Below are 19771 nucleotides of genomic sequence, written 5' to 3' on the forward strand. Positions count from 1 at the left end.
CCTCAAAGGCAGGGACCTGACAAAACTCACTTGGGTCCCCAGTGTTACCCAGCACAGGACCTGGCACATGGGAGACTTGAATAAATGTTCATTGAATGAATCAAAGAAGGGATTCCCGGGGAATGAGTTAATGGAGACAGACGTCAGAAGAGTCATGGTTTTATTGCTGGGTTTCAGGGAAGGGGCTCAGATGCGCCCAATCTCCTTCAGTTTGGCCACCAGGTCCTCTGTGGTCTCCACCTTGACACCAGCTGTGCGCTGGGGCGGGTCTTCCACGCTAATCACGGAGAGCTTGGAGGTCAGGTCCAGGCCCAGGTCCCCTGCCTTAATCACCTCGATCTTCTTCTTCTTGGCTTTCTGCACTCAGGAGGCCATGATTTCACAGGGCTGCCCCAGCCCCTGCCCACCCTCTTGCAGCCCCTTTGCATGTGTGCCACACCTGCAGAACCACTCCCATCGGCTGAACCCTCTGGATCTGCCCACTGGCCAGGGCACATGTGACCTCTTACAGGGCCACACTTGGTGTGGACAATTCCTGCTGGCTGGGGTGCCCTGGGGAGCCCTCCTATTGTGGAAGCCCCCCTTTAGTTAACCACCATGGGAAGTCCTTCACTGGCTGGAAAGGGTGGGAAAAGTCGTCCTCTAGCAATAATAACTCAATGGACCTTTGGCCAAGATGACCAATTGTACTCCCCTTGTTGGGATGACTCAGTGAACCCCCCCTGTTAAATGAAATGACCTACTAAACACTCTCTATTGGCTGAGATGACACACTGATACCTTCCTATTGGCTGAGATAACTCACTGAACTCACCTATTGGCTATGATGAGTCAATGAACCTTCCTTGTTGGATAAATGACAAACAGGAGAACTGTTTGGCTGAGAAAACACAATGAACTCTCCCTATTGGCTGAGATGGTTCATTGAACGCACCCTATTGGCTGAGATGGCCCACAATGTTCTCCACATGCTAGAACCTAGATGAACAGTGATTTCACCATGTTTGCCAAGAGACCCCATGAACTTTTCCTAGTTAGGCCTAAATGATTCTTTCCTGTTGGTAATGATTACCAGCGGAACCCTCCCTGATGAACCAAGATGATCTAATTGGCTAAGATTACACAATCAACTTTTCCTATATGTTGGAATGACGGGTAAACCTTCCTATTGGCCAGTGAAGCCTTTCTGCTGGCTGAGGTGACCAAAAACCTGCTCCATTCGCCAAAACAGCACCCTCTCCCGGAACTCTCACTATTGGCAGAAATGATTCAGTGAACCCTCTGTCTAAGGGCAGGAATCCCTTACAAGAAATGGAGTAGCCATCATGGTCAACAAAAGAGTCCAAATGCAGTACTTGGATGCAATCTCAAAAACGACAGAATGATCTCTGTTCGTTTCCAAGGCAAACCATTCAGTATCACAGTTATCCAAGTCTATGCCCCAACCAGTAACACTGAAGAAGCTGAAGTTGAATGGTTCTATGAAGACCTACAAGACCTTTTAGAACTAATACCCAAAACAGATGTCCTTTTCATTATAGGGGACTGGAATGCAAAAGTAGAAGTCAAGAAACACCTGGGGTAGCAGGCAAATTTGGCCTTGGAATGCAGAATGAAGCAGGGCAAAAGCTAATAGAGTTCTGCCAAGAGAACGCACTGATCATAGCAAACACCCTCTTCCAACAACACAAGAGAAGACTCTACACATGGACATCACCAGATGGTCAACACTGAAATCAGACTGATTATATTCTTTGCAGCCAAAGATGGAGAAGCTCTATACAGTCAGCAAAAACAAGACTGGGAGCTGACTGTGGCTCAGATCATGAACTCCTCATTGCCAAATTCAGACTTAAATTGAAGAAAGTAGGGAAAACCACTAGACCATTCAGGTATGACCTAAATCAAATTCCTAATGATTATACAGTGAAAGTGGGAAATAGATTTAAGGGCATAGATCTGATAGATAAGAGTGCCCGATGAACTATGGATTGAGGTTCGTGACACTGTACAGAAGACAGGGATCAAGACTATCCCCAGGGAAAAGAAATGCAAAAAAGCAAAATGGCTGTCTGAGGAGGCCTTACAAATAGCTGTGAAAAGAAGAGAGGCGAAAAGCAAAGGAGAAATGGAAAGATATAAGCATCTGAATTCAGAGTTCCAAAGAATAGCAAGGAAAGATAAGAAAGCCTTCCTCAGTGATCAAGGCAAAGAAATAGAGGAAAACAACAGAATGGGAAAGACTAGAGGTCTCTTCAAGAAAATTAGAGATACTAAGGGAACATTTCATGCAAAGATGGGCTCGATAAAGGACAGAAATGGTATGGACCTAACAGAAACAGAAGATATTAAGAAGAGGTGGCAAGAATACACAGAAGAACTGTACAAAAAAGATCTTCACGACCAAGATAATCACAATGGTGTAATCACTCACCTAGAGCCAGACATCCTGGAATGTGAAGTCAAGTGGGCCTTAGAAAGCATCACTATGAACAAAGCTAGTGGAGGTGATGGAATTCCAGTAGAGCTATTTCAAATCCTGAAAGATGATTCTGTGAAAGTGCTGCACCCAATATGCCAGCAAATTTGGAAAACTCAGCAGTGGCCACAGGACTGGAAAAGGTCAGTTTTCATTCCAATCCCAAAGAAAGGCAATACCAAAGAATGCTCAAACTACCACACAATTGCACTCATCCCACACAATAGTAAAGTAATGCTCAAAATTCTCCAAGCCAGGCTTCAGCAATACGTGAACCGTGAACTTCCTGATGTTCAAGCTGGTTTTAGAAAAGGGAGAGGAACCAGAGATCAAATTGCCAACACCCGCTGGATCATCGAAAAAGCAAGAGAGTTCCAGCTGCTACTGCTGCTGTTGCTGCTGCTAAGTCGCTTCAGTCGTGTCCGACTCCGTGCGACCCCAGAGATGGAAGCCCACCAGGCTCCCCCGTCCCTGGGATTCTCCAGGCAAGAACACTGGAGTGGGTTGCCATTTCCTTCTCCAATGCATGAAAGTGAAAAGTGAAAGTGAAGTCGCTCAGTCGTGTCCAACTCTTCTCAAGCCCATGGACTGCAGCCTACCAGCCTCCTCCATCCATGGGATTTTCCAGGCAAGAGTACTGGAGTGGGGTGCCATTGCCTTCTCCAAGAGAGTTCCAGAAAAACATCTATTTCCACTCTATTGACTATGCCAAAGCCTTTGACTGTGTGGATCACAAAAAACTGGAAAATTCTGAAAGAGATGGGAATACCAGACCACCTGACTTGCCTCTTAAGAAACCTGTATACAGGTCAGGAAGCAACAGTTAGAACTGGACATGGAACAACAGACTGCTTCCAAATAGGAAAAGGAGTACATCAAGGCTGTATATTGTCACCCTGCTTATTTAACTTATATGCAGAGTACATCATGAGAAACGCTGGGCTGGAAGAAGAACAAGCTGGAATCAAGATTGCAGAGACATTACTTTGCCAACAAAGGTCAGTCTAGTCAAGGCTATGGTTTTTCCAGTAGTCATGTTTGGATGTGAGAGTTGGACTGTGAAGAAAGCTGAGCACCGAAGAATTGATGCTTTTAAACTGTGGTGTTGGAGAAGACTCTTGAGAGTCCCTTGGACTGCAAGGAGATCCAACCAGTCCATCCTAAAGGAGATCAGTCCTGGGTGTTCTTTGGAAGGAATGATGCTAAAGATAAAACTCCAGTACTTTGGCCACCTCATGCGAAGAGCTGACTCATTGGAAAAGACTCTGATGCTGGGAGGGATTGGGGGCAGGAGGAGAAGGGGACGACAGAGGATGAGATGACTGGATGGCATCACCGACTCGATGGTTGAGTTTGAGTGAACTCTGGGAGTTGGTGATGGACAGGGAGGCCTGGCGTGCTGCAATTTATGGGGTTGCAGAGTCGGACACGACTGAGCAACTGAACTGAACTGAACTGAACTAAACCCTCTGTCAACCAGACTCACCAAGTTGCCCCTTCCTTTGGAGACATCCCCTGGGTCTGCTCTCCTCCCACCTGACCACCAGTAAGGCATGGAGCCTGCAGCACCCGCCCCTTCCCAGCCCCTCAGTGGCCCCTCTGCTAAGTACTCACCATGATATTGGGCAATGTTGCATAGCGGGGCTCATTGAGCCGCAGGTCAGCGGTCACCACAGCAGGCAACTTCAAGCGCAGAGTCTCCAGGCCCCCATCAATCTCCCGCTCTACTTTGATCTTGTCCCCTTCCAGTGTCACCTGGGAGGCGAATGTGCCCTGGGGAGGGACAGCGTGGGGGGACACAGGGGAGGTTAACTAAGGAAGTCACAGAGAGGGATCTCAAAAATCCAGGGGAGGGTGTCTTTCATGGGACTCAGGGTATAGTTCCTAATATCCTAAACCTACCCACTGGATCTCCCTTTCTCAATAATAACGAACACATGTTGAGTATGGGACACTGTTCCAAGTGACTGAAATGTATCAGGTCATCAGATCCTCCTAGGAACTCTATGAGGGAAGTGCTATTATCCCACTTTACAGATGAGGAAAACTGAGGCAGAGAGAGAGGCTCAAAAACATGTCCAGGCTGGTTCAAGGCTCGTGTCATGGTCTCATTTACCCATCTTTCTGTCCCCAAGAGCTCCTTTGAGGCCTCTTGACAACAGAAGCTCAAGTGTACCTTGATCCTCAAAACATCCTCTGGGGCCCCACCTTCTTCACACAGTGCCCACCCTCTGGCCCAAGGCTCTTGGGCCCTTCGGTCCTGAATCACCATTTCCAGATGTGACCTACGCCCTCTGTCTGACCAATCTCTTCTCTCTATTGTGTCACTTATTCACTGGACAAATCTTTCAGGTCTCACCCGGAATGTCCCACGAGCTGCTCTTGGAGATACACCATGAACATAACTGATAAGGTTCCGGCTTTGGGGGCATTTATCCTGCAGTGAAGACCGCTGGTAACCAAGTAAACACACAGTGGCCACTGGCCACAGGTGGCTTCTGAGCACGTGAAATGTGGTTAGTTCCACTGAGGTGTGGATGGAATTTTTCATTTTATTTTGTTAATTTAAATTTTAAAACCAATAAGCAAGATCCATGATCATAACTGTGGGGATGGTTTCACGGGTGTGTAATATATGTGTAACATGTACCAAAGTTCACTTGATTGTACACTTTATATATGTGCAGGATATTTGATGGTTATTTAAGCCTGTTTGGAACAACTTGGGGTATGAATCTACTTTTTCCACACTGAGTTTTAGGAATCTGAATGTTTCTGATAGAAACTGAGCATCTGAATTGAAATACTCTGTAAATATAAAATACACACTGGATTTCAAAAACCTCATACCAAAACCAAAAGAATGTAAAATAGCCCAGTATTTTTTCTCTGTGACATGTTAAAATAATATTTTTGATATGTGAACTAAAATAACATTGAAATAAATTTGGCCTTTTTTACTTCTTGAAAGCGGCTGTGAAAAATTTTAAATGACTCCTGTCATTTGCATTTCAGTTAGGCAGGAATGGGGCTCATGGGGTTGGAGAGGGGGCATATTTCATAGATTGTGAGCAAGTAGGCCTCTCTGAAGAGGTGAAACCTGAGGAGAAATCTGGAGGTAAGTCAAAAGCCTTGAGGTGATCTGAGAGAACCCCGTTCCAGGCTGAGGGAACAGCAGGTGCAAAGGCCCTGGGGTAGGGCTAAGCTGCGTGTGGCTGAGGAGCAGCAGGATGGGGAAGGGGCACGTGAAGGCCCAGAGGAGGCCTGGAGTCTTGCATATGCGACCCCACTTCTGCCCACTGGAGCAGGCGTCCAGCTTCACACCTGCCTCCCTCCAGAAGGGCAGAGATCGGGTGGCTGTGTTCTGAGCCCCCAGGCCTGGCCTTCAGCAGATGGTCTGCACTCTGGCCTCACCTGTGGCCAGTCCAGAAATCCGGCTGTCATCTGCCCTGTCTGGTTACAGTCATCATCGATGGCCTGAGTGGAGAAGAGAGAAGACTGTACAATGATGGGGTTTCTCAGGTAACATTTGGGCTTTTGTTCTAGAAAGGAGGCTGGCAAACGTTTCTATAACAGGCCAGGTAAAAAATATAAACACTCTTAGGATCACTCAGCTTTGCCCCTATAGAGCATAAGCACCCATAGACAATAGGTGTCTACATAAACACATGTGGTAGCATTTCAGTAAAACTTTATTTATAAAATCAGTGGTGGCCATGGACCAATCTGCTGACTCCTGGTCCACAATGCTCCCTTCCCCTCACTCAGGCCCCGAGAGAGGCAGTTAGTTTTTGAAGAGCACATGAGGGGCCCTGGTATGTCTTTGCCCCGTCTCTAAATATTCCAGTGGTGTCACTCTAGGCACACCTGTTCTGGTCACACAGAGCAACCACATGGATGGCATCTGGGCCAGCGGGAACGCTTTATCTCCAACCCCAGTGATTAGTTCAAGGATGGGCACGTGACTCCAGCTAGACCAATGAAGAGTCAGCTCTGAAAGTTTTGCTGGACTCCTTGTAATAGAGGTTCCTGCCTTTCTGCTGGGGTTCTCAGGCTGCTGGGATGTGAGCCTGGAGCTACAGAGAGTAAAGCTAACACAGAGTTACAAATTATAGCATGTGGGACCTAGAACAAGCTGTGCCTGAAGCTTCCTCACATGAACTAATAAGTTTGCTTTTTGGCTTCAGCCAGTTTGAATCATGATTCTGCCACCTACCTGCTTTCCCAGCAGCACCAGGTCCACCTTCTCCTTCTCTGCCAGCTTGGCCAGGACCCGAGCCACCTGCAGGGGACCCAGGTGATTCGCTTCTGCAGCAGGCACCTCCACATGGATGCCCCGGTCTGCACCCATGGCCAGAGCGGTGCGGATTGTCTCCTGCCAGGCAAAGAAGGGGCTTGACTTGGCTTCTAGCCCGAAGGGGACCCAGGAGCACAGGCCCCCAGCCCCTCCTCCCTCAGACCCAGGGGTCCAGCCCCCGGCCCCTCCTCCCTCTGACGCAGGACGTGGGGCCCCAGCCCCTCCCTAGGCCCAGAGCACCTGGCACTGGGCAGGCCCGCAGCTGACGGCAATGATTTCCTTCACTAGCTTCTTCTCCTTGAGCCGCACGGCCTCCTCCACTGCGATTTCACAGAAGGGGTTCATGGAATGCTTCACGCCATCCGTGACCACACCCGTCTTGTCGGGCTTCACCCGGATCTGCTCAGCCAGGAGGGGAAGGGGCAAGGTCAGAGGGAAGCAGGTGAGGAGGCAGGGGCTGAGACACCAAGCTCCACCCAGGCTGGATGGGGACCACGTGCATGCCTGCTAAATCGCTTCGGTCTTGTCCGACTCTTTGTGACCCTATGGCCTGTAGCCCGCCAGGCTCCTTTGTCCGTGGGATTCTCCAGGCAAGAATACTGGAGGAGGTTGCTGTTTCCTTCTCCAGGGAATCTTCCCGATCCAGGGATTGAACCTGTGTCTCCTGCTTGGCAGGCGGATTCTTTACCCTGAGCCACCAGGGAAGGCCCCATATGGAAGTAACTGTCCCACAGTCATGTGGTCAGTTGGCAGTGCCCTGGGCCCCAAGCACTCTAGTCTCCTTCTGTACCACCTGACAATCCTAGAGGAGGAGTCAGGGAGCTGTAAGACAGGACGAGGGGGGCCCTGCCCAGGCTGATGTTGGAGGCTATCAGGGTAGGATTCCCTGAGGCAGTGGCAGTTGAGCTGAACCTGAAGGGGAACTGGCATTGAGGGGGTAAAATGTGTGGGAAAGTGTCAGGGGTGAGAGGAGCACGTGCAAAGGCCCTGGGGTTTGAGGAGTCCCAGGGAGCTGGTGTGGCCAGAGGAATGCAGTGTGCTGTTGCAGAGGCTGGCAAGGGCTGAACCGGCATGATCCTCAAGATGCCCACATCCTAACCCTGTGACTGTCGCCTGCATGGTGACTGTAGCCTACGTGGTAGAAGGGACTTATGCAAAAGTGCTTACATTCAGGATTCTGAGAGAGGTTACTTGGTATGAACCAGGTGGGCTCAAATGAGTCACAGCATTCCTTATAAGTGAAAGAGGGAGGGGAGAGAGTGTCAGGGTCCAAGAGAGACTGAAAATGCTATGCTACCGACTGAAGACAGAGGAAGGGGCCACAAGCCAAGGGATGCAGGGGGCCTCTAGGAGCTGGCAAAGGCAAGAGACAGATTCTCTCCTGGAGCCTCTGGAAGGCACACAGCCCTGCTGACACCTTGAACTTAATCCAGTACACTCACTGCAGACATCTGACCTCCAGACCTGGAAGAGAAGGAATCTGGGTTGTTGGGAGTCACACAAGTTTATGGTAACTAGTTTCAGGAGCAACAGGAAAGGAATATGACTGTCCAGGGCCCAGCAGGCCCCGCCAGGGAGCTGGGCCTTGATCCAAAGAACAGCATAAAGAGGTGAGTGCATCCAACTTAAGTCTGCACCAGGTCATTCTGGATCCTTGGTGGAGAAAACTGGAAAAATGGCAAGAGCGGAAGTGGGGACTGGGTGGCTGTCGGTCACTGAAATCAGAAATGACTGCTTTGGACAGCCGTGACAGTGGTGATGGGGAACTGGATGCACTGGAGGTCTTTGGAGGTGAAACTGACAGAGTGCCGGGGTGGAGGAGGGGAGCGGTGAGAGGGAAGAGTCGAGTGGACTCTCGGGTTTCCAGTGGGTACATTAGCAGAGAGGGGGACACTGAATTGGGCTCCAGCCTGAGAGAGATGCCCAGGGGAGCTTGGCTTGGGAGCCTATATAACCTCCCTCAGGACCTCCCTCTCTCTTTTCCTTGAACAGAGCAGATCCAGGGTGACAGCATGGCCCAACGGGGGGCACTGGGATTCTCTCTCTTACTATTTTCCTGCACCGGTTTCTCTGGGCCTGGCGGAGGTGTGGCTGTTCCTCCCATTCACAGGACAGAACTGAGATGGGAGTGTGGGATTTGGGGAGGTGTCTCCCAGTCTGCCTGTGCCTCAGGGACTGGTAACATTAAAAGGAGGAGGGGAAAAAAAAATAAAATAAAAGGAGGAGGGGGAGAAAGAGAAAAAGAACAACCCTATCCCAGTTTTGGAAAAGTCATCTTGGCACCAACAATAGGGCACAGACTCTACAACTTAATCAATTAACTTTACAGAAAAAGCCATGGAGCAAACACCATGCACTGAGTCCATATTTTGTTCTTCTTTTCCTACTAGAACATCTACTGGGTGGATCACACAAGATTTCCCCAGACATGCCGTTGGCTCCATCCCTCACCTCCTTCTGGCTTCCCTGGCCATCTTCCTCAAACTGCAACCCTCTCAACTCTCCGTCTCATCTTTCTCTTTCTGTCACAATGGCCAACCCCCAGCCACATGACATATGTCAGACCTGTCTTCTCTCCAGCAAAATGTCAACTCCACGAAGACAGGAATTTATGTGCATTTTGGTCATGACCATATCCCCTGGGCCTAGCACGGTGCCTGGCACATGGTGAATGCATTGTAAGTATTTGTCGGATGACTAAATGACAGCCTGCTCACAAGGGCACCTGTCCGCTGATCAGTCACTTACTAAACAGTATGGAAACTAAAACACCAAAGCCCTTTCTTTCATTAAAAAAAAAAAAAATTCAACATAGGAGCCTCCCCTTTATAAATAGGAAAGTGGCCCCCCAAATCAGTACAAGGCCTCACTGGGGGGAGTCAGCGGGGGCCAAGGGAGCGCCCCAGCCTGTTCCAGCCCTGGCAGGACGCCCAGCCCCGGACTCCCAACTCCCAGGGAGAAATAGATGTGAGTTCTCTGGTAGCGGGGACCTGTGCCAGCTCATCTCCAGGGAAGACCTTTGAAGCTTGAGTTGTTTCCAGGCTTCAGAAACACTGCTTACGTAAATTACTTAAGTCGGGAAACAATGGTTGGCCTGCAAACTCAGTATGGTCTTTTTTTCTTTTTTTGAATAAAGATGTTTTTATAAATTGAGGGAGATGATTCAGTGAAGCATCCAGGCTTTCTCTTTAAGGTGCAACAAATTAACCCTCAACAGAAACAGGCAGGCAAAGCTTCCAAGGGCTTTATAAGCCTTAACTCGTTTAACCATCCAAAGAGCCCAGGAGGCTGGTTACTGCCACTGCCATCCCCACTTGCTAGATGGGGCAACGGAGGCACAGAGAGGCCGAGCCGGTGACCACGGAAGGCCTCAGAGGCTAGGGCGATGCTGGAAACAGAGTTGTGTCAGGCCTTGCACACGCCCCGCCCCCCCCCCAAAAAAAAGCTGCCAATCTGGGGGCGGGGTGTGGACATCTGGGCAAACAGAGGATCTTAATTAATCCAGTGTGGGAAGGGCTGAGACCAAGCCCAAGGGGCTGCGGGAGGGCCCAAGGACACATCAGAGTAGCCTAAAGGGATGAGGCGGTGGGGGAGGGGGGATTTCCGGGAGGTGGTGACATCATAGAATCCCTTAGCCCTATTGCAATAGATGAGATGGGAATTAGGCAGGACAAGGGAGGGATAAGAAGCAGAGGTGGGAGGGTGGAGCTGGAAAGGTACCCAGGCAGAAGGCACAGCAGGGGCAAAGGCGCAAGGCAACCAGCAGTCTGGTCTGTTGGGAAAGTCTGAGCAGCTTGGAGCCGCGGAGGCACCAAGGAGGGGTGATGGAAGGCCAGGGAGCCAGGGCTGGACCACTGAGAGGCCTGAGCCCCAGGCTAAGGGACTGGGACTTTGTCCTCCGGGAGCTTGGGAAAACTGGGATGATGGTGGGGGCACAGGGTCAGCCCTGGGTGTAGGAAGCCCCCTCCAACTCCGAGGCTGGGAAGGGATGAACTGGAGGGGAGAGACTGGGGAACTGGGGAGGAGACGACACTGAGGGTTCAGGTAGAAGAGGAGGCCTGAACCGCCAGAGAAGAGGGAGCAGGGCAGAGAGATGGAGAGAGCAGAAGGCACCGGGCTGAGAACTGACAGACTGCGGAGGTGAAGGAAGGAAGCTGGGGTGGTGCTCCAGGTTTGGCTGGGTGATTAGCGAGTTGGCACTGTTTAAATCACTTTTTTTCTGAACAAGGAACATTAACAAACACATCCAGGGAGACACCCTGGGGCACTGTGGGAGGGGCAGGCAGCGCCAACACTTGGTGGGGAGGACAGGGTGGGAAGGACAGAAATTCATATGAGGAATTTACACTTCGGCATTCGGCACAAACACCAGAGGCCCCCATGTCCTGGTGTCAGGTCCTGTGCTGGGACCAAAGAAAACATTAGTCACTCAGTCGTCTCCGACTCTTTGCAACCCCATGGACTGTAGCCTGCCAGGCTCCTCTGTCCATGGAGTTCTCCAGGCAAGAATACTGGAGTGGGTAGCCATTCCCTTCTCCAGGGGATCTTCCCAACTCAGCGATTGAACCCGGGTCTCTAGCACTGCAGACAGATTCTTCACCTTCTGAGCCACCAGGGAAGCCCAAGCTGAGACCTAGAGCTGAGTCAAATGTGAGCCTGTCTGATGGATGAGACAGGTATCTCAGGCCAGCGACTAGGACTAGCGCTGAGGGAGGCTATGGGAGGCCAAAGGGACAGTCAGAGGGGGTTGAATTGGGTCGCAGGACCCCAAAATAAGCTTGCCCCCCAAATGTTGGAGGCAACTCCCCTGTCACATGGTGCCAGAGCTGTCATTAGGCCAAATGGTTGTCAGGTAGAAATGAGAGGAGGCCCTGGCTACCTTTAGATCCTGACTGCTGCTGACCTGCCGGGTGATCAGACAATCAACAGAACCTCCATGGGCCTCAGTGTCCTCACCTGTCCAACGGGATTCATATCTAGACGGTATTGAAAGGACTGAATCAATTCATCTCCCTGCCTAATGCACAGCAAGGACCCACTTAATGTGAGCTGTCAACAATCACAGAAGTTTTCATGCGCAGACAGGCTTCCAGGCCCTGTGTTGGGCAATGCTGGGGACACAGAGGTGTACTCAGGTGTACTGACGGGAGTGGGGAGGTGGGGACAAACATGGATGGACAGTCACTGCCTTCAGTCTGGTTCAAGCCAACTATTGAGACAAAGTGGCTTTTGTCTGAGGGAGTCTGTCTGATCTACCTCTGTCCAGACCAGCTTCCCTGGGGACAAGCCCGGTCCTCAGGGACCCTGCCCTCTACCCCATCTCGTGGAGGCTGTAAGCTATTTCCATCAGCTTGTCAGACTGGCTTTCATCTTTAGCAAACCTTTCTCCTTCCGAGCTACAGCCTCCTCGCTCGCCCTGGGGCTGGATAGCTTCTGGGTTCCCAGAGGACTTCCATTATAGCACACTGCCTGTGCCCAACCCCTTTGAGTGTGCAACGCAGCCGAGTGAGTGAAATCCTGGCTCGTGTTCAAAGGCACTAATTGGGGTGAGGAGTCAGCGGGACCTGGCTAGGAATCCCGGCTCAGCCCCTTCTCAGCCGAGTGGCCTCTCTGTGACTCAGTTTCTTCGTGCGTTAGGGGCCACGGCTCTTCCAGCAGGTAAGAAACAGAGACGGTAGCTCGGCCCACACGCAGTTCTCAAGACACTGAGTATAGAAGTGGCGGAAGGGGGACGGAGTCATGACCCCAGAAGGGCTGGGTTTAAATGAACCAGGACGGGAACCTAAGAACCTCTCCGTTCGGTGATCTCCGCCCTCAGATGTGACTCGGACGTTTGGGAGAGCGGCAGACACGGGAGGTACCAGAAGACCCTCATACGGTGGGCGCTCGTGACCCCGGAAGTACACGACCGCAGGGTTCAGGGACGAGGGAAAGGGGGGGGGCGGTCACCTTCACCGCGAAGTCGATGACCCTCTTGACAGCCACGAGCGCGCGCAGCTCCGCCATCTTCCCGCCACGGCGACCCGCCGGGTCCGAACTCACCTTCTGCCTCCCTGACCGCTCGCCCCGCCCCCTCTGCCCTCCTCTGCGCCTGCGCCACGCGCCACCACCCGCTGCGGCGCCCGCCTCCTCGCCCCGACAGAGGACCAATCGGAAGGCCAGGAGGCAGAGTCTCCAGCAGACGTGGGCCAATGGGGAGCGGCCCCTGAGGAGGGAGGCGGAACCCGGAGGGGAAGGGACAGGAGCTTCAGGAAGGGGGCGTGGCCGGGAACTGGGGTAAAGGTCTTGTGGGGGAGGGAGCTGCCCCAAACTTTTTTTCCCCCGAAGACCTCGGGGGTCGGCCCCTCCCTGAGGTCCCCACCTCTTATTCTCCCTCTCTAGAGTGGTGAGAGCGGAAGTGCTCGTGTCCCCGAGCCTCTGAGTCTGCAGGCTCCTCCGATCTCTCCACGCTCGTATTCCTCATCCCCTCCACGATCGCACTTCTGCGTTCCCTCCGTTCCGTCCTCCCCCGCCCCCGCCTCCACTTTCCCCGCAAGTCTGCGTCCCTACCTCCTCTCCACGCGCCCCCTTGTCCCCTCCTGATTCCACAACCCCCGTGTCCCTGTTCCCATCAAAACCCATGTCCTTGGTCCTACCCACGTCGGAATCTCTCTGAGTCCCCCAAGTCTCCACTTTCCCTGTAGGTTCGCGTCCTTACTTCCTCCCCGAGCCTCCAAGTACCCCCGTGTGCGCATCCTCGGGTCCCCCAGAAAGTCATGTGAGGCCGGCTGGCAGTGGGAGCCGATCCTTTATTCTGTCCCCAGGCAGCTGCGGTCATAAGCACACGGGGAATCCACTGATGGCATCGGTGCTCTGCATGATCATGTCCGCCAGCAGAAAGCAGAAGCCTGGCAGAAAGGGGAACGGAGGGCGGGTGGAGCAGGGTGGGTCCTGGCGCAGATGACCAGGAGGACCCCGGGGACTGGGGTTTGGGACTCCAAGGGCCCAGAGTGGAGGGTGTTAGGAAGTCCCTGGGAGGGCAGTTGGGAAGACTCTGCAAGAAGCGAGGCGGGGCCCTCGGGGAAGTCTCCTCTCCACCCTCTTCCGCTGTCCAGGTTACCCGCGATAATACAGAAGGGTAAAGCCAGCCACCCCAAAAAATAGGACCAGGAATAGAAGACGTCGTCTTTCCATGCATTCTTCACTGTGTAGACTGTCAGGGCGATCAGCAGAAGCAGGCCTGGGCCCCACCCCGCCGCTAGGTGAGCGTGGCCGGGGGGGCACCCAGGCCCCACCCTGACCGCGCCCACCGCCCTGGCCACGCCCTTCTCTCCCACCCTCCGGCCCCCTTCATCCCGCCCCCGCCCTTGGCCCCTCCCTCTCGAAGCCTGTCCTCCGGAGCCCTGCCCCGCTCCTGGGCTTTCTCTTCCAGGCCCACCCTATGCCATCTCACCCGAGATAAGGAAGACGGCACACGTGGTCTGACCCCGGGAGTAGCCCTCACTGCACAGAAGCCGCAGCCCCATCACCAAGCCCATGATGCCGCAGCCCGCCGCCAGCACGATGCACGCCCCGGTCACCGCCAGCGTGTCTGGGGAGAAAGGACCGTGTCAACAACCTCCGCTGGCGCCGCTCCTGCCCATCACCCCCAACCGCCGGTTCCGGGCTGGGAGCCGAGTCAGGGGTTTGGATGGGGACTCGGAAGTTACATCATGAGGGGAGGTTAATGTTGCAACAGAGAAGCAGGTCCCAAAGTGGGAGTTCGTGGTGGCCTCGGTCACGGAGGAGCCGAAGTGGAAAGAGCAGGGGGGTGGGGGTGCTGCAGGATGTGGTGTCAGGTGAGGGGACAGCTGTGGTCAGTGCTGGGGGCTGTCTCTTCACGGGGGTGGGGGGGCGGGGGTCTGACAGCTGGGCCTCCGGGCCTCACTATCGCAAGGGATGTTGGAGCAGACGCCCTTGTTACACTCCTGCCAAAGGCCACTGTGGCCCCCGGAGTAGCGGATCCAGTAGTTGGAGGCAGTGGACAGAACGATGAAGGAGTTGGCCAAGAAGCCCAGCATGGTGCCCCCGCTCTGAAGGCTCCGCTTCACCCCCATGCCAGGGGACTGCTGCCAAGGATCACGCCTGCAAGACTGACCCATGCCCTGCTCACTGCCAGGTCCCTGGGACCCCCTCCTGCATGTCCCTCCGTATCATGCTACGGAACAGCCATCAGATGGCTACTCCTCCACCCCTGCCTGGGGCTTCTCATTCTGGGGACCCCTCGCAGGCCCCACCCAGACCTAAGACTGACCACCTTCCCCTCAGGCACCACAGCTTAGGAACCTCCCTTCTGTCCAGAAACCTCTGTTCTCTAGTGGGTGTGCCTTCCTAACACCCCACCTCTGTGCACACTCACCTAAATGACTCACCCCCAGCTCTCCCGGGGCCCTTGGACAGGGCCCAGAGGTGGGAGAGAAGGGAGACTATGTCTCTATGCGGCAGAATTCCAGAATCCCCCCTCTCCTAGCAGCCATTTAAAGAGATAACCACTCACCCAGCTGTACACACACACACACACAGAAGCAGCTCTTCTGGCAAAGTGACAGAGTCAGTGTTAGGTGGCAAGTCCGAGGGAGTCTGAGGGCCTTGACACGGTAACCCATGTCCTTCTAGAAACTTCCCTTCTCTTGACCCCCATAAGCTCTCCTGGTCCTCAGTTCTTTGTGCCCTCCCAAGCCCCCAGGCAGCCTCCTGCCCCTCCTCCTCCGTCTGCTTCTCAGGGCCAGTTCTCCTGGAGAACTCAATTCTGCATCTTCTTACCAGGTGAGCTCCAGGGATGTCTGATGCTCTGAGAGCATCCCAAACCCTATCTCCAGTCTGGGTCCTCATCTGCTTCTGACCATCTCTCAGACCCTGACCCTCAACCACATCCCCACTGAGCTTGGCGTGTGACCATGCTGTGGCTCAGTCATATCTGACTCTCTCTGAGCGCGTGGACTGTAGCCCACAGGCTCCTCTGTCCGTGGGACTTTCCAGGCAAGAATACTGGAGTGGGTTGCCATTTCCTCCTCCAGTGGGATCTTCCCCACCCAGGGAAAGAACCAGAGTTTCCTGCATGTCCTGCACTGGCAGGCAGATTTTTTTTTTTTTTTTTAACCACTGAGCAACCTGGGAAGCCCATTTGAGCTCAGCATCTTCCACCAAACCAGGGAGGCCCCTGGCATCCCACCCAGTTAGTTGGACCACACCCTTGGGCACTATCCTTGTTCCCTTCCTGCTCCTTGCCCTCCTTGGATCCCTGAGTCCAGTTCCTCCTGCCCTGCCTCCGAATCTAATTTTTTTTTAAATAATTTTATTTCTTTATTTACTTCTCTGTTGCACTGGATCTTTGTTGCTGTACTCAGTCTTTCTCTAGTTGCCATGAGCAGAGGCTACTCTTTGATGCGGTGTCCTGGCTTCTCATTGTGGTGACTTATCTTGTAGCAGAGCACAGATTCTAAGCACAAGGGCTTCAGTAGTTACAGCGTGCAGGCTCAGTACTTGTGGCTCATGGGCCCAGTTGCTCCAAGGCACGTAGAATCTTCCTGGACCAGGGATCGAACCTGTGTCCCCTATACTGGCAGGGGGATTCCTGTCCACTTCTCCACCAGGGAAGTCCCTCCCCCCGCCCCGAATCTTTCTGGCTCCTCCTTTCCTTCTCATGCCCTGGCCCCAGTGCAACCTTGTAATGTCTCATGTCCCTCCTGTTGGATTGCAGTCTTTTTTCTCTCCCCTTCTGGCCTCCAGAGGGTGCAGAGTGGGGGGCTTTCTGGCACCCGAACCAGATGCTGTCCCTCCCCTCCTCCACCCTTAGCTCCCCATCACCCTCAAGAGAGTCAATTGTGGGGTTAGAGGTGCTACTTCTCACCCATCCTCATTTCCTGTCACCCCCTCACATTCGACAGTGGACCACAAAGTGCTGTTCCCCATCTTGTGAGAACTCCCAGCCTCCCCATGCCTCCACTTTGGGGTCCCTCTGCCTGCATTACCTTTCCTCAGCCCTGGAGAAGTTCCTAAACACATTCTCCCCAGAAAGCTCACCCCCACATCCCACCTCTCCCCCAGACACAGCCAGTCCTCCTGCAATACCAGCCCTGGGCTCTGCCTGCCCCCGTGGGACTTGGAGCCCCTGGCAGGCAGGGCCCAGTCTGAGTCACCTCGGCATCTGCGGTGGAAGGCCCAGCAGAAAGGACGCACTCAGGAAAAGCCAGCCGAAGGAGTGAATTTATTAATGAAATGAACAAGGACTAAGGATGAACGCCAGGGTGACTAAATGAGAGAGGGAGCCAAAAGACAAGAACTAAAAGGAGGAAGGTACAAGGAAGACTTCCCTGTTGGCCCAGGGGTTAAGACTCTGTGCTTCCACTCCAGGGGGAGCAGGTTCAATCCCTGGTCCAGGAAGTTTGCATGCCATGCAGCCAAAAAAAAAAAAAAAGACACAGGGAAGAAAAGAGATGGAAGGACAAAGAAGAGAGACAACAGGGGCCCTAGGGCCATGTCTGAGCCTAGACTGGTCCCCACACTGGGTAGGAGCTCCTGAAGGGCAGGGCGGGTGGCAGGACTGACTCCCCTCTGGGTGCCCAGCGTCACCCACCATGGAGCTGGCATGTCATCAGTTTATGTCGTAGCTGCATGACCCTTTGAATAACCAGATCCCGGCAAATTTTTGTTGAATGAATGAAGCTACAAAGGAAGAAGCTTGTGGAGGCTGGGAGTCAGGGCAGGCTGGCTGGAAGGAGAGCCAGCTGTTGCTTTCAGGATTCCTGATGATGCCTTCAGAGAACAGAGCTCTAAGGCCATCCTGCGGTTCACATGGCCTCGTAGCCAGGCCGGTGGGTCGTGCAGTGAGCGCCCAGACTCAGGCCACCTGGGGTAGCAGAGAAAAGTTAGATACTTGCTCCTCTTCTGCTCCCTCAGAGCCCCCAGCCAGCCCCCACCCTCCCAGCCAGCCCCTCCCCCAGCCAGCCCCCACCCCAGCCCCAGCCAGCCCCTCAAGCCAGCCCCAGAACTCCCCAGGCAGCAATCACAATCACCTGTACAGAGAAAGAGGAGTGTTGAAACCCAGCCCAGGTAGAAGGACCATGCGAAGAAGCTCTGGACCTGGGGGTTTCCAGGCTGGTTCCACCGCTCAATGGTGTAGACCGTCATGGCCACTATCAGGGACAGGGCTGGGGATGGAGACATGAGGGTTGGGTCAGCCCCCCTGCAGCAGCTCCCCTTCCTCAGCACCCCTCCTCCCCGCCCCCCAAGCCCAGCACGGAGTCCTCACCTCCAGCAAAGGCCATGAAGGTGGAGACAATGGGACCGCGTCCGGGGGCAGACAGCGAAGGGATGCAAGACATGACCAGAAAGGCCGTGGAGATCAGGCCCCACAGGACGGCCAGGATGCAGAAGCTCTGCGTCACATGGATGTAGCCTGCTCGGAAATGGGACCTCTGACTGCCCGTCCCCGCAGGCTTTTCCCCGCACCAAGACCACACCCCCAGGCCTTACCTGCTACTGAGACTTGATCCTTGCTGGGCCAGAGGCCTGAGTGAGATGAAGACTTGGGCCCCTGAGCTGCAAACCAGAAATCCGTGCTCAGAGCCACTAAGAGGGACACCAGGCCCAGGGAGCTGGTGAGGAGGGCTAGGGACCGGCAGGGCTCCATGGGGGTGAAGTCTGGGTTCCTGGGTCCCGGGTGGCAATGACAAGGCTGGTGATCTAGCCTCCTGGGTCTCTGAGAGAGGAGGAAGTCTGTTCCCCCTCCGCCCCAGATTCCTGGGTCCTCTGGTCTCAAGAAAGAGAAACCAGCAAGAGCTAGGGGCGGCGGGGGGGTGGTCTTTGCTCCTCAACGTCAGGCCCGTTTGGTCTCAGCCTGTCCCGGGCAGCTGCTCTGTGTGACACACCCTGCCTTCCTGGCTTGCACCGACACCCGTCCCCCCAACCCCGCCCCTCTCTGAGGTTTCCCTCGCCCGCCCTGGACGGTGGCGGCGGGGGTTGGCCCTGAAGATGTCGCATTGTCACTGGTTTGGGACTTGTCTGTCTCCACAGAAGCCTCTCTACATGCTGCCCTTGGGGGCCTCCGCACCAGAGGGGCTTCCTGGAAAAGGTGAGAGAAAGAGATGGGGGGTGGGTAGAGGAGTGAGCAGAGGGGGCATGCGGTGAGTGAGGCTGGGGTGTGAGTTAGATGGGAGGGGAGGTGTGACTAGAGGGAGACAGTTGGGGGAATGCATCACGCTTTCCTGTAATTCTGCAATTTTCCGTTCTGGGAGGTGGGGGCCCCTAATTCTAGGGTCTCTGAAAAAAGAGAGGGGGCAGTTGGCAAGGATGCTGGGCGTTGCATGAGGAGGGTGCTGGAAGCCTAGACTCCAGGTGCTGAACTCAGACTCCCGGCTCCTTGCTTGGAGCTTATGCCGTGGGGAAGATAGACAGTGACCACAGTTCTGAAAGTTTGCAGAGGGGAAGATGTGCCCACATCCTGGCACAAATGAGTTCACAAACAGCTCGGCCAAGGGTAAGGCGTTCAGCCTGGTGGGCTTCATCGCCGGGATCGGGGTTTCTGTGGTCAGGGGGAGATGGGGGATGGGTAAAGGATGTCAGGGCAAGACTTTACGGCTCTCCTCACCTCAACCTGTGTCAGGCTCTGGGCCCCACCTCAGGCACAAGCGGAAGGTGTCACGGCCCAGCGGGGAGGCGCAGACCCTAACCCTATCTCTGTGAAGCAGGAGTGACCTGGAACAGGACTGCTGTCCCGAAGAGGAACTGAGCCGACAGTCCCAGGACAGCCGGCGAAGGGGAGAACGAGAGTGGCTGCAGGAGGCCGGTCCTCTTCCTTGGCTGGAGACTCCAGTTTGCAGAGTTTGGCCCGCATCTAGATCCTCACCACCTGGGCAACTGATCACTCCTGAGAACACGCTTGGGAGGACAGGCTCCTGGAAGGAGATCCTGGTCATGGACAGCTGGGGCACCATCTCGAAAGCAGTGATAGACCCGACTCCTGTGAGGAGCAGCTG

At 54.0% G+C, this 19771-nt stretch overlaps 3 protein-coding genes across 3 annotated transcripts; all 3 read right to left on the minus strand.

The window, feature by feature from the left end:
• On the minus strand, positions 144–12870 carry ETFB (electron transfer flavoprotein beta subunit). The gene is made up of 6 exons (XM_018062964.1): positions 12726–12870; positions 7017–7175; positions 6696–6854; positions 5894–5956; positions 4094–4252; positions 144–357 (listed from the first exon to the last, which is right to left on the minus strand). Exons 1-6 carry the CDS (start codon positions 12780–12782, stop codon positions 187–189), a joined length of 768 nt encoding a protein of 255 aa, XP_017918453.1. The 5' UTR covers positions 12783–12870; the 3' UTR covers positions 144–186.
• CLDND2 (claudin domain containing 2) lies at positions 13545–15741 on the minus strand. Its single transcript, XM_018062967.1, has 4 exons — positions 14683–15741; positions 14209–14346; positions 13876–13995; positions 13545–13663 (listed from the first exon to the last, which is right to left on the minus strand). Exons 1-4 carry the CDS (start codon positions 14894–14896, stop codon positions 13590–13592), a joined length of 546 nt encoding a protein of 181 aa, XP_017918456.1. The 5' UTR covers positions 14897–15741; the 3' UTR covers positions 13545–13589.
• Positions 16980–18652, minus strand: NKG7 (natural killer cell granule protein 7). Its single transcript, XM_005701640.3, has 4 exons — positions 18270–18652; positions 18046–18192; positions 17810–17944; positions 16980–17643 (listed from the first exon to the last, which is right to left on the minus strand). The coding sequence occupies exons 1-4, from the start codon at positions 18424–18426 to the stop codon at positions 17585–17587; spliced, it is 498 nt and encodes a 165-aa protein (XP_005701697.1). The 5' UTR covers positions 18427–18652; the 3' UTR covers positions 16980–17584.

The sequence above is a fragment of the Capra hircus genome, chromosome 18 (genome assembly GCF_001704415.2).
Source record: "Capra hircus breed San Clemente chromosome 18, ASM170441v1, whole genome shotgun sequence".
Lineage (NCBI taxonomy): Eukaryota > Metazoa > Chordata > Mammalia > Artiodactyla > Bovidae > Capra > Capra hircus.

Coding starts and splice junctions, on each gene's coding strand:
- ETFB (XM_018062964.1), bottom strand. CDS start 12,782: ATGGCGGAGCTGCGCGCGCTCGTGGCTGTCAAGAGGGTCATCGACTTC. Junction 5,957..6,695: donor TGGTGCTGCTGGGAAAGCAG/GTAGGTGGCAGA, acceptor TTCTCCACTCAG/GCCATCGATGATGACTGTAA. Junction 358..4,093: donor CAACATTGCCCAATATCATG/GTGAGTACTTAG, acceptor TCCTGAGTGCAG/AAAGCCAAGAAGAAGAAGAT.
- CLDND2 (XM_018062967.1), bottom strand. CDS start 14,896: ATGGGTCAGTCTTGCAGGCGTGATCCTTGGCAGCAGTCCCCTGGCATG. Junction 14,347..14,682: donor CTCCAACATCCCTTGCGATA/GTGAGGCCCGGA, acceptor CTTTCTCCCCAG/ACACGCTGGCGGTGACCGGG. Junction 13,664..13,875: donor ACCCTTCTGTATTATCGCGG/GTAACCTGGACA, acceptor CCTTTCTGCCAG/GCTTCTGCTTTCTGCTGGCG.
- NKG7 (XM_005701640.3), bottom strand. CDS start 18,426: ATGGAGCCCTGCCGGTCCCTAGCCCTCCTCACCAGCTCCCTGGGCCTG. Junction 18,193..18,269: donor GGATCAAGTCTCAGTAGCAG/GTAAGGCCTGGG, acceptor ATTTCCGAGCAG/GCTACATCCATGTGACGCAG. Junction 17,644..17,809: donor ACTCCTCTTTCTCTGTACAG/GTGATTGTGATT, acceptor CTGCTACCCCAG/GTGGCCTGAGTCTGGGCGCT.